Below are 13,461 nucleotides of genomic sequence, written 5' to 3' on the forward strand. Positions count from 1 at the left end.
GGTATAGTGTTTGATGACAATATATAGCTAGGTATAGTGTTTGATGACAATATATAGCTAGGTATAGTGTTTGATGACAATATATAGCTAGGTATAGTGTTTGATGACAATATATAGCTAGGTATAGTGTTTGATGACAATATATAGCTAGGTATAGTGTTTGATGACAATATATAGCTAGGTATAGTGTTTGATGACAATATATAGCTAGGCAAAGCTGGTGTTGTTGAAGATTGGGTGCTTTTGCTTTGCTATACAATCAGATTTGGAAAATCGATATAGATTTTAAACTAAAACTTCAATTATAATGTGAGATACCAACCTATAAGTCGATGTTCTCTTGTTAAGTTTGCAACTGAAGGGAGTGGGAAGGAACTTCATTTATGCGAAGAAAATTGTGTAAGCTGCTCTGTCAGTTAAACATGCAAAGTGAGAAACAATGTCTATGGAGCAAAAAGCTCCAAGTCAGTGGTAGGAGGTAAAACCACTCTTCTGTGGCTTACTTTTGATATTTGCATGAATCCAGAGCTGCAAACGTGTGAAACTATTCAGTATTAACTCATTGCCTGCCAAGAGCCGCATGGTACTGCTTTAGTAGGCTTTATACAAAAAAATCTAATTAGTGAGTAGCTAACTATAACTGGCCTTTCATGTCATGTAGTTCATGTCTGTAAAGAAACGATCATCTTTGGCTCACTTGAGTCGATAGAAAACATGTTTACAGCCTACACTGACCCGCGTTTTGTTTTGCAAAAACCTTTTTATCGCAATTTCCTCTTTGCAATGACCAGCTGTGTCAGATGTATTACAGCTATTGTTACGGCTACTGAGGCTTCATAAATTGTGAATCAATAGACTTTTGATGATTATATATTGTGTAATAGTACTAGTGCATCTGGTTATTTTAGTTTTAACAATAATAATAATGCTGTAAACTACAGTGATAACTCGTCTGTCTCGGAACATAGTTATTTCTAACAGTAGTAGGGGGAGGGATTGAAAAAGTGTCCAAACTCATTTAGCAACACATCTATAGACTTGTATTCAAGGCATCAGAAGATGTAAAATTTTATATTGCTTCATTCGGTGCCAAAATCTTTTTCATAGACTTTGAAAGTGGTTGAAAAGTTATGGCAGGTTAAATGTGCCATTGTCAAATATTAGGTTTCACCAAATTTTTAATTATGTTTCGGCAAAAAATTAGTTGTTTGGTGAAAGAGCTAATAAAATAGGTTGGTTTTGCTTGAGGAGGAGCTGACTGAAGACCTCATGGTATTTGTATGTTGGTATAGTGCTTGAGGACGTGCTGACCGGAGACCTCATGCCCTCCTACAGATACGAGACACTCAAGAGACTTCTCGCGCTCGTTTGTCATGAATGTGAGGGGCTGCTCAAAACAAGTTCTCTTCCTCTTCTCTTGCACAGAGTCTCACGGCTCGTCGTGAAAACTAATTCACTTTTAGAAGAGATTGAACTGTGTTTTTTACAGCTCGGATGGTTTGAGTTTGAACCTGATCAGTAAGTATTACGTTTATCAATAAATTTATTGATGAAATCAGTAAATTTATTGATATAAAAATAGCAGTAAAATCAGTAAATAAATCAGTAACATTTAAGCTGCTACATTGTTGGAAAGCTCACGATGATATGCTGCTCCTGACAGCAATGTAAAGTTGACAATTTATCCAAAAATTTCAGCATGCATCAGTCATACCTCTGCACAAAAAGTTGGTTCATTCTGAGATTTTCTTTACATAATAAACTGTCATATTGGATCAAATATTACTATAACTAGTACCCCGGCAGGCTAGATTGGCATGAGAGATAGTCAGGTGTAATAGGTATTCATGTAATTATGCTGAAGTGCTAGCTAGTGGCGCATTTGTTGGAGTGTCAGTCTACCATGCTGAGCATCACGACTTCGAACCGGGTATCATGTAATATTTTCCCCCAACCTTTCAACCATGGCTTATTATAGTAAAGAGTGGTAGCCTGGAAGTCTATCTTGTCGTGAGAGATCTTCACTTGTGCTGATAAAACACAGATCATAGGTATATGTGTCATTATTCCTAAGTATCTGAAAGTGTTCAACTGGTGCAGGTGTTAGTGTTGGTCTACCGAGATGGAAGTCACCAGTCAATTGTCGTTGAGAATCTTTTTCCTAACTTGAAGTATAGCTTTGGATGGACAGACAGAGCTCATATTATAGTAACTAGAAATTCCACTGTCATACAGCCCACGACCAAAGTAGTAATGGAAAAAAGAAAGGGTACTGTTGGTTGTCGAAAAAGTGGTTCTCAGCAGGAATTGACAGAGTATAATGTAATTGAGACTTGTTTGAGATGATATAAAATATATTTGAGAGAGCACGACTCTAAAAAGGCGCAACAGAAATAACAGAAATGTAACAGAAATAAATATTAATAAAATAAATAATTAACTATCTCAAACTTATGTTTTACAATAATAAAATAAATATTAATTCAAGCTGTAGACCTAAACTACTGTACGTAATTTAAATAACAACAGCAATAATGATATATGTTTATTATATCTCTTATTATATTGAAATGCAATATTAAAAGTAAATGGCAAGCTGCCGTGTAATATACAATTTGAAAGTTGTTTGTTGGTTAAAATAAATATTAATTCAAGCTGTAGACCTAAATTACTGTAAGTAATTAAACTAACAACAGCAATAATGAAATATGTTTATTATATATCTGAAATGCAATATTACAAGTAAAATATATTGTAATATACAGTTTGAAAGTTGGTTGTGTTGAATGCAGAACGGTTTTGACAAAGATATGTAACAGAAATAAATATTAATAAAATAAATATTTAACTATCTCAAACTTATGTTTTACAATAATGAAATAAATATTAATTCAAGCTGTAGACCTAACCTACCGTACGTAATTTAACTAACAACAACAATGCCAACAATAAAGAAATATGTTTATTATATCTCTGAAATGCAATATTAAACGTTAAACGGCAAACTGATGTGTAATATACAGTTTGAAAGTTGGTTGTGTTGTGATGAATGTAGAATGGTTTTGACAGCGATATGTAACAGAGAGCAAGTGTTGGCATTTACGCGTCTGGAAGTTTTATGCAAACTGGAGTGAAATAAAGAAATATTCTTGTCATAAAAGGGCTTTGTAGTAACGCCCTACCTTGTAGATGAGATGTAAAGAAATCTGGCTGATGTTCTAGATAATTTGAAAAACCTTCGATAATTGGACAAAAACGTAGGCTGATAAACTGTGTACCACATTTTCGTACCTGTAAATCGGTCTATGCCTCAAACAGTACACAGTAAACAGTTCTACTATCTGTCGCACGGCTTTATTGGCGTTTCGTAGGTCGGTCGAAATTATTAATAAACCAAGCTGTTCAAGCGTTTTGTGGCGATTTGTGGCAAGACTTTATCGTTCTATTCTCTGTCGCTCGGCGTTTCAATTTCCGGTCTTAACTTTTATTAAACGAAGCTTTTCAAGCGTTTTGTGACGATTTTCGTCCTAATAAATCTGTCTATTTATGTATAATCCGATCAGATGGGTTAGTTTTAGGAATTTGCGTCAACCTTTCAAAGGCTTGTTAACATATTTAAATAGGTTTATATGCGTTTTGTATCATTATTATACTTAAACGACTTTACTGAAAAATAGTTAAATTTGTTGATAGGATTTCGTTGCAAGGGTTTGGTGACGGCCGTTAACGGATAATTTTTCGGGAGTTGTGTACACATGTGCATTTATCATAATTCTCCCAATCAATCGTTTCACTCTTGTTTGGTCGTGGGAAAATATTCGTCTGTTTAATCCCACGACCAAACAGAGTGAAGCGATTGGTTGGGAGATTTATGTTAAATGCACATGTGCACACAACTCCCGAAAATTATTCATCAACAATGAGACGAACCCTTGAATCAAAATTTCATCAACAAATTTAACCATCGTTTTGTACAGTCATTAAAGTATAATAACAATACAAAACACATACAAACCTATTTAAATATGTTACCAAGTCTTTGTAAACCGTCGACATTATCTTAAAACTTGCCCATCTGATCGGATTATACACAAATAGACAGATTTATTTGGACGAAAATCGTTATTCAAACTTGTCAAGCCTCACTTTTATAAAAGTTAAGACCGAAAATTGAAACGCCGAGCGACAAAGAATAGAACGATTAAATCGTGCACATTTCACGAAAAAATAACGTGCACTTTTCACCAGTCTATAGCATTGTCAAAGGTTTCGGTGATTAACGTAGGAGTACTGAAATCGTTTCACTTTTGCGGATTTCAAATTAACTGACATTTCAGACACATTTGAGTACTTTGGTATTCTAACTGATGTCCAACGCAGTGTAAGTAAAGGATATGACGATGATATTTTTTTCTAACGATTTTTATGAGATTACGATATTTAATTATAAGTTTGGATATTCTTCTTGATACTTCTTGATATTGTTAGCTATGACGTTTTGAAATGTAAACAAAATTGCGCATTGGTTTTTTATTATTACTGTATTACTATTACTAAGTTTGGATATTCTTTTTGATACTTCTTGATATTGTTAGCTATGACGTTTTTAAATGTAAACAAAATTGTTCATTGGTTTTCTATTATTACTGTATTACTATATTAATAATATTGGTTATTCTAATAATATCAGTGCATTTTACTTCTAATATTGGCCAATATTGCATTTCTCCTATTGCAGTGGGAGAGATATAAACATATAATCTTTTCTTTCATTATTGCTGTTTGTTGTATATAATAACACCCACACCCAGTACATTACAGCTACCATTGCAGTTATCCTATTGCACTGCAGTGTCATTTGACTGCTAATATTGCATTTCTCATCCATCAGTACCCTTTCTTTTTTCCAATATCACTTTGGTCGTGGGCTGTATGACAGTGGAATTTCTAGTCTATTATGGAGTTAAAAAAAACTTATGATTCCTTGATGAATATTGCAAGTAAATCAATGTAGAATTGACATAAGTGTGTTATATAAAATGGTGTTAGAGACGAGTTTATATGTAACACAAACTAAATTAAGAAAATATTCAATAAAAAAGTAGTTGTTATTACTAGTTGACCTTATAGACAGGAAAATAAAATTTTACGCTCAACTATACAGTAGTACTGTTGCTCAACTATACAGTAGTACTGTTGCTCAACTATACAGTAGTACTGTTGCTCAACTATACAGTAGTACTGTTGCTCAACTATACAGTAGTACTGTTGCTCAACTATACAGTAGTACTGTTGCTCAACTATACAGTAGTACTGTTGCTCAACTATACAGTAGTACTGTTGCTCAACTATACAGTAGTACTGTTGCTCAACTATACAGTAGTACTGTTGCTCAACTATTTGGAGGTAGCATAGGTGATGGAGAAATGCACCATAACTTACTTTCACATGACTAGGTGCAGTCTAAACTAACTCAGCCAACATAATTTCATTTTGTTAGCTTTATTTTCGATTTTTACCATTACATTTAGTTTTATTGAAAACTCTCAATGTTGTATGTTGAGAAATTACTTGGGTTGTCAAAGGTCTTCTATAGTTTCTGTTTCACATGTAAAATTGCTATGTTGAGGTGACAGACAAGTAGCAACTCTGGTGGCGTCACGAGTCCCTTTGTCAGAGTCGGAACATGATCGATATGTTCAACTTTCAGGATCTGCTACCAGGTAGCTAATCACTGCGACTGGGTCTGTTACTATATAATACGAGGCCTGGATCTCAAAACCTATCCTTCTCACAGGCTAACTTTCTCTTATGAACCCCATCTTGGACACATTCCTGACAGGTATATGATATTTGTAAACCTACTAGCTTCCTTTTGCTATTGGAGAATGAGTGGGTGTGTGTGGTAAGGGTTTTTATACAACATTTTTGCGTAAAAAAAATTGAGCTCAAAAAGTTTCATGTACAGTAACATCAGAATTTAAATGTGTATACAAGTCTGTCTATACATGTTATTTGTAGCTGTATGACTTACAAAGCAATATTATGGTTTTCAATTCATTCACTTTTTCATCTGAATTACTAGGTTTATTTTTTTCCTGCGCTAAAGTGCAGTAATCTTTTGCCACTTCTCTGTTCAGCTTACATGGATTTAGTACTTGGTGTTTTAAAAAATATTCACTAAAAATTAATATGAATAAAAACTAAAATACCTAAATCTCTCTCATACTCTTGCCCCATGAGATATTTTTGTAAGCATCATAGTGATAGCAGTCGGCTGTTTTTAATGTTCCGTTATGTTTTGTAAAGCGCGGAGTACAAAGGACTTGTAGCACTCTTCATCAGGACTTGTCAGCGTCTAAGACTTTCAAACTTGCTTAACGAAATGTTTGCTCACGTTTCTCTTGTAATAACAAGGGAAGATGCTATTAATAGAAAGGGATTAATAGAAAGTGACTATTAGATATGAGTTTATTGGTTTCTATTCTACAGATTTTCGCTTTTGAGTGAGGCCGCTTTTTACAACCAAAATTATTTTGTTTTTAAAAATGAAATATTTGATAGAAATTTGCATCACATGTTGGACAATTCCTGCTGCTGTCATTATAAATAGTGTAGAGACTCTACTAATGATGCAGTCTAGTCAGAAACTGCTGCTTGAATTTAACTATCTATGGAAGTCATTTAGTCAAGAACTCTTATTGGTTGACATTTCTTAAAAAGAACTTTTATTGGTTGTCATTTCTTAAGGGAAAATCACTGGATGCTTTGTCTTCGCTGTCGTGCCCATAGAATAAAGGGAAATTTTGTAAAAAAAACCTAAGCAAATCATGTTTGTTATACCTAAAGTATCAGCCAATCGTTTTTGCTTTTGTAGAATGTCTGAGCTTTGCAAGTCTCTCAACAAAGTCAAACCGTCTGAGCAATATCTGACAAAATGTGTCTCAATTATTCGTCAAGCTATAGGATGACGACTTTCTTGCCCACTTTTTCTTATAGAGTTATGTATGAGAACTATATTTTTGGAATAAATTTGATTTTTAGACTAAACTCGGTCTACATTGCTCACTAATAATGTTACCCTCAAACTCATACACACATGCCAATAGTTATATTCTAAATCGGTCTAGTTACAGCAATTTATTTGACATATTTACTGCTGAAATGTATTTTTTAGTTTGAAGAATGCATATTGTTTAAGCATCAGTTTGTTACATTCCTGGCTCATCTTGTACCTTTACTACACTGTGAGGACACCTGTGAAAACAGAAGTTTTGGTCAGAGAATGTACCAATTCACTGATATTCATTCACCAATTCGGCTACTCAACTCCAGCATCAATAAATGATTAGAATCAGTTAAGACAGACAGAGTAGTGTTTCACATGACACTCATCTGTTCATCACAAGTGAGTACCGTAAGTCCTCATGCTCAACCGCTCGGTTTGTGCTCAAAAACAAATGACTCACGAAGGAAAAAATAATCCTCCAACAAGCCACCTGTGGTATCTAGCCGCCCTTACCAACAAGCCACATATGCCCACAGACCACGGCTAACGACTGATGTTTTGTCGTCCTTGACCCCTTTGGGAGCGAGAGTGTTGAGACGGGTTTCGCTATACCCCGTCCTCTTGAATAAAAACAGGCTACATCACTACATGTGAAAAGAATTTTTTTTTAATTCCAAGTTCGAATTAAAATCCCTGAACCGTTGCATCAAGAACTTACTTGCCGTGTCTCAGCTAGATTTTTATTGCGCTGTTAGAGGGCTTATATGCTACACTGTAGGTTTTTTGTGAAGGTTTAGCACTAGTGGACATGGTTGTATCAAGTTAATGAGTTCAGGCTTGCTGCTGCTAACGATATGAAATAACTGAACATAACTGAACGCTTGTGGCTTGCTGCAATTTGTTTGTTGTGGTGAGTTTTGCACTCAGTTTGGTCCATAGTTTCTGCTTCGATGTCAGCACGCTCCCAACTACTTGTCTCTCACTCATGTGTCATGAAATCATCTCGACATAGAGCGATAAATTCTTTTTTAGTCTAAAGTATTCCATAAACATGACCTTGAAAATAGACGAGTAGGTCGCCGAAAACCCCATACATAAAAGTGTATCATGAATGCGATTCTATGCTTATAGCGTGGAAGCTGAGCAGAGATCGCATTTATCGAGAAGCCGCCCTGAGCCCCACGTAAGTTTTAAAAGTTTGGCCTTTAGCCATGGTCTATGACCTTGAACCAGAAGCCGAAGTCGCTTGAACATGAGGACTTACGGTAATTATAGTGGTTAGAAACACCATTTATTGATATTCACTACCCAGGAAGTATTTTAACTTATGGTGGCTGTGAGCTGATTTTCGTTATGTAAATAATGTGAAGGAAACTGCCTGTTTCCTTTACCATCCACAAACAGTCAAATAATAACACTGCATTTTAAATGGCAAGTATATTTATATTTAATAAATTAAATATACAGTCAAACATGGATAACTCGAACTTCAAGGGACCGAGCAAAAGTGTTCGAATTATTAGAGCGTTCAAGTTATCAGAGCACTGTCACAAGTCCATATATTTACTTATTTATTAGTAGATACATGTACATATACAAACTATAATATAAATCAAAAGCAAAAATGGCTTGTTTCAAATTAAATGCTTCTAATGTAAAGTTTAAAACGTTTTCATGAAAAAGTATAGAGATTTTTCTATCACTTGAGATTGGTTTGTTGTTTGAGGTGATGTTATTGCCAGGACGTTTTTCAGATTGACATTGGCAAAACTTGATCGTTGTTGAAATGCTCAAAAGAAAAGACATTTTTTTCTTTTGAGGTTTTACCCACGATCAATTTTGCCGTTTTTTCTTGAAGTTTATGCAGATTACCTTACTTTACCTGGGATTCGTTAAGAGCAACACTCCGAGGCAGTTCAATTAGAAGTTTTACGAGGTTTTACGGTACATTCTATATCACTCACGCTTTTTTAATTGATACTTATTGAATGTACACACGTATTCTGTGTTTAGGTCAAACGATGAATAGTTTTTTGTAGCTCCGACAACGTATTACAACAATTTTAAGACGTTTTAAACATTCAACATTCCGACGTTGATTCAACACGGAATCAACGTCGGAAAACTATTCATCACGGGCTAGCCGGGTCACGCACTCAAGGATTTTTGCCACGCACATACAAAACAACATGCGATTTTTGTTTTGTATGTGCGTGGCGAAAATCCTTGCGCGCGTGACCCGGCTAGCCCGTGCTATTCATCGTATCGCAGTATAAATCAAATTTCACCAAACTTTTAGAAAAGTCGTTGACAAAAATATTTTGCCGATGGTGGTAATAACGACGCTTATGAATTACGAAAAGATGAAGTTTACCTCTATGGCTTTGAATAAAGTTATTTTTTAAAGCGATAACAACCGTTTCGGTAGCCGTTGAGCAAAAAAACAGTTCGAATTAACAGTGTTGAGTTCGAGTTATCTATAGCAATTTATCATTACGTGGGAACAGACCAAAGGAAATGTTCGAATTAACCATGTGTTCGAGCTATCCGTGGACGAGTTATCCATGTTTGACTGTACATATATACACATGCATGACAATCAAGTATCATATATGCGGAGAGCATGTGCGCTTCGACTCTGTCTTTCGAACGCTATCTTCTATATTTTATATGTTTAGTCGTAGCTCGAGCTCCAACTCTTTCCTTTGTGCTTTCATTCAGGCGTCCCCTCGGTCTCGTCTCTCGATAGCATTAGCTTTCGAGCTCTTGGCCGGGTCTGTCTCTGTCCCTCACCGCCTCAGTCCTGCAACCGTGGTGGCCAAGAAGTTTATTGCTACGGCCCTGATCACTACACTCTGCCATTTCAATAAGTAATCAGTTAACAATGGCTCCAGTTGTAACAGAAATATCAGTGCAGATGTTAAGGTCTGTACTGTTTCTGATTGGACAGTTTTGATCAGCTGACTTCAAAAGATGCTACTAAAATGTTCTTGAATGATTGAGTGATGAGAATAGGTGAAATGGATGTCTGCTGGTAAACTAAACTTTGAAGCTTAGGATCTAGTTTTTATCAATCTTCAGTTACCATAAAACCTGTATGAGGTGGCGTTCAAATACAGGGTGGCACTGTATTTTTTTACCAATTCGGCAGAATTTTGAGAAGATCATTTTTACTCTCATGTGGGCAAAGTGATACTGATGTCACCTATATTTTTCATTTTTTCGGCAGAGCAAAGTCTAGCTGGTCTAAGATACAAGGATCCCTGCGCAGACAGAGGTCACAATCCATTGCCGAGTGAACGTCCTGAACTTGTGCCCAATGGGACTTATAGAAGTACAACCAGATGGACCTCAATTAGCTACTAGCTTTCAACAGCCTGATCCGCTGCCTGAACCCCACAACCCAAGTCCTGGCCCTAACGTCTGAGAGTGATTTAGGTCTTTACACCTGTATGGAGGGACCTCCGACAGAGATCCAGCCACCTGAACGAAAGACCTGGCTGCAGTGCTGGTGACTCGGATAAAGACAGTGACAGGAGCGCCGGAGCACATGCTAGAGCTGTACCAGGCAGCTCAAGAGAACTACTCCCACCCCACACAGACTAGGAAACTGGCAGGTCTGCTGGCGCTATACTGTTCCACGTTCAGCACCGGCGAAAGTGAAGTAGGACGGACCATGGTCACAGAGCACTCCATTCCATGTGCGCCAGGACCCGGTCAATACGATAACCCCTCATCGTCTGGGACAGAAGAAGGAGGCAGAGGCGGAGCCGCAAGTGAAGGAGCTGCTGGAGAAATGATTGATAGAGCTGGCTGCAGGGGCCTGTTCTTCACTGTCATGCTGGCCTGGGAGAAGGCTGGGGAGGGGCGGTTCTGCGTCAATTTCTGCCAACTCAAGGCAGTCACCAAGCAGGACGCGTACCCCCTTTCTTGGACCGACGACACCCTGGATGCGTTTTCAGGCAGCATGCTCAGCTTGTTGACACTCTCTCTATGCTCATCACCGAGTTCCCTAATGTGTGCACTCGCCGTAGCATACTCATGCACCACTTTTACAGTTGTCCCAAGCGTAAGGGGGCCTTCATACGCTTTCACCAGCAGTTTATTTCTCAAGCGTTTGTCATTTACCCCTTCCACTAAGGCATTGCATGTGAGGTTATCCGTCAGATCAACTAGGTTACACAGTCTAGCCTGCATGCAAAGCTTTGTTTCAAATTCCTCAATTGGAATTCTATCTTGTTTCATACACAACAATCTGTGTCGAGCTATGAGGGTTTCATCTTGTGGTTTGCAAGAATTGTCAAATTCCTCAATCACTTGCGCATAATCAACCTTATCAGTTCTTTCCGAGTTAAAATTTTCTTAAATGTCATTACCTCTAGGGCCAATTACCTTTAACAAAATTGCTGTCTTTCGGGATGTGGCTGCACCAGTTTTACCGATCGCTATCAAAAACTGTTCAAACTCCCTCTTGAGCCTCTTCTAACCCTCTCCCAAGCTGCCGTCCCTTAAGGGCTGTGGAGCCAAAATCTGCTCTTATCGCTTCAGTCCTATCCTCGGAGCTCGCTAAAACCTGTATTCTGACACCATTTATGATTGTACGCCATACCCACCTATGATATCGGATTAGATGTGAATATAGATAGTGTTCATAAACTAGGAAAATGCCATGGACGAACAGGCAGGCGTCCGGGTAAGTTTCGATTGGATGTGCTGTCAGAAGGCACCTATTGTTATTGCTCTCTTAACACTACTTACCTGTATTGTGTTGAAATACGCAGCAAAGATTCTAAAGAAGCTGAGGCCAAGATAGTCAAGAAGATGCTCTGTGACAAAGCATTTCTATCAATTTTTGGCATTACTAAGGAAAGAGAAGAAACTATTAGAAAAGCTTTAGCAGAAACAGGTGAGTCTAAATTTTGCATTAGGCTTCAGTAAGTCAGACATAACTCACATCCAATTTTCTAGTGACTGTAGTGAGTTATTTAGTCTCAAGCAGTGCTCGGCTGTGCAACTCTTGCCTTCAGACGTTGCAGTTACCACTTTATTACACACATTTTATAAAAAGAAATTAAATAAATCTGGTATTAAATCGTCTTTCAAATTATCTGGTAAAATATAGTGTGCACTTCATATAAAGCAATTATACAGTGAAACTCATAACCCAAACTTCACGGGACCGAGAGAAAGCGTTCGAGTTATCAGAGCGTTCATGTTATGAGAACACTGTCACAAGGGCATGTATTTACTATACAAACAGACGGACATATACAAACTATATATAAATCAAAAGCATAGATTGCTTGTTGCAAGTTAAGGGGCCTCTCATGTAATGTTTTAACCATTTTTATCAGAAAGTATAAATATTTTCCTATTACTTGAAATTTGTTTGTTTGTTTTAGGTGATGTGACTGCTAGGTGGTTTTCAGATTAAAATAGGCAAAACTTGATCGCAGTTGAAACGCTCACAAAAAACATCTTTTTCTTTTGAGCGTTTTAACAAAAACCAATTTTGCCAATTTTCTTTAAGTTTATCCGAAGGTTACCTCTCTTCTCTTACGAAGGGATATCCCAAAGCGGATGTTTGGTGAAATTTGATTTTTTGCAAACCTTTACAAAAGTTATTAACGGAAATATTTTGCCGATAGTTGTAATAATGACACCTAAGAACTATTAAAAGTTGATGTTCATCTCTATGGCTTGGAATGAAATGATATTCTAAAACGATAACAACCGTCTCAGTAGCCGTTGGGCACAAAACTGTTCGAGTTAACGAATTTAAGGTCGAGTTATCTAAAGCAACTTATCATTGTGTGGGAACGGACCAAACAAATCCATTCGAGTTAACCATGTGTTCAAGCTATACTAGGGCGAGTTATCCGAGTTTCACTGTATTAGTATTTGCTATTTTCCCATGCTTTGGATGTGAGATGAAACAGTTTTAAAAATGTTGCATCATGTTGATTTGTATATTTTTAGACATCGTTTACAAGATGGAAGAGGAAAACATGGAAATAGACCTCATAAGAATAAAGTAATTATACTAGTATTTGCTATTTTTCCATGCTTTGGATGTGAGATGAAACAGTTTTGAAAATGTTGCATCATGTTGATTCATATATTTTGAAGGACATCCTTTACAAGATGGAAGAGGAAAAAAGGAATATGCCTCACAGAAAAAGGAAAAAATTCTGTCATTGCTCATCTACGCTCCTTCAAAGGCCGCACATCACACTACTCTAGAGAAGCATCTCATCGACTTTATTTTTTTCAAGAACTCAACGTATTCAAAATGTATGATCTGTTCAAGACAGCTAATCCAAACATCACCCTTGGCTATTAAACGTATCGTAATATCTTTAATTATAATTTTGACATCTCATTTGTGCCCTCTTTAAAAATACTTACCTTCAGTGTGATGAGCTAGTTGTTATAATACAGCATGCTGAACT

The 13,461-nt window shown here is 36.8% G+C and overlaps 1 protein-coding gene across 1 annotated transcript in view; it reads left to right on the top strand.

Moving 5' to 3' along the window:
- Window positions 1-7,364, top strand: part of LOC137401233 (titin homolog) — a 48,182-nt gene extending 40,818 nt beyond the window's left edge. Inside the window, exons 20-22 of the mRNA XM_068087645.1 lie at window positions 1,293-1,518; window positions 5,711-5,842; window positions 6,878-7,364. Coding sequence (XP_067943746.1) covers window positions 1,293-1,518; window positions 5,711-5,842; window positions 6,878-6,971 — 452 coding nt within the window. The 3' untranslated portion in view covers window positions 6,972-7,364. The remainder of the gene's footprint in view (window positions 1-1,292; window positions 1,519-5,710; window positions 5,843-6,877) is intronic.
- Window positions 7,365-13,461: the final 6,097 nt, after the last annotated feature.

The sequence above is a fragment of the Watersipora subatra genome, chromosome 7 (assembly GCF_963576615.1).
Source record: "Watersipora subatra chromosome 7, tzWatSuba1.1, whole genome shotgun sequence".
NCBI lineage: Eukaryota > Metazoa > Bryozoa > Gymnolaemata > Cheilostomatida > Watersiporidae > Watersipora > Watersipora subatra.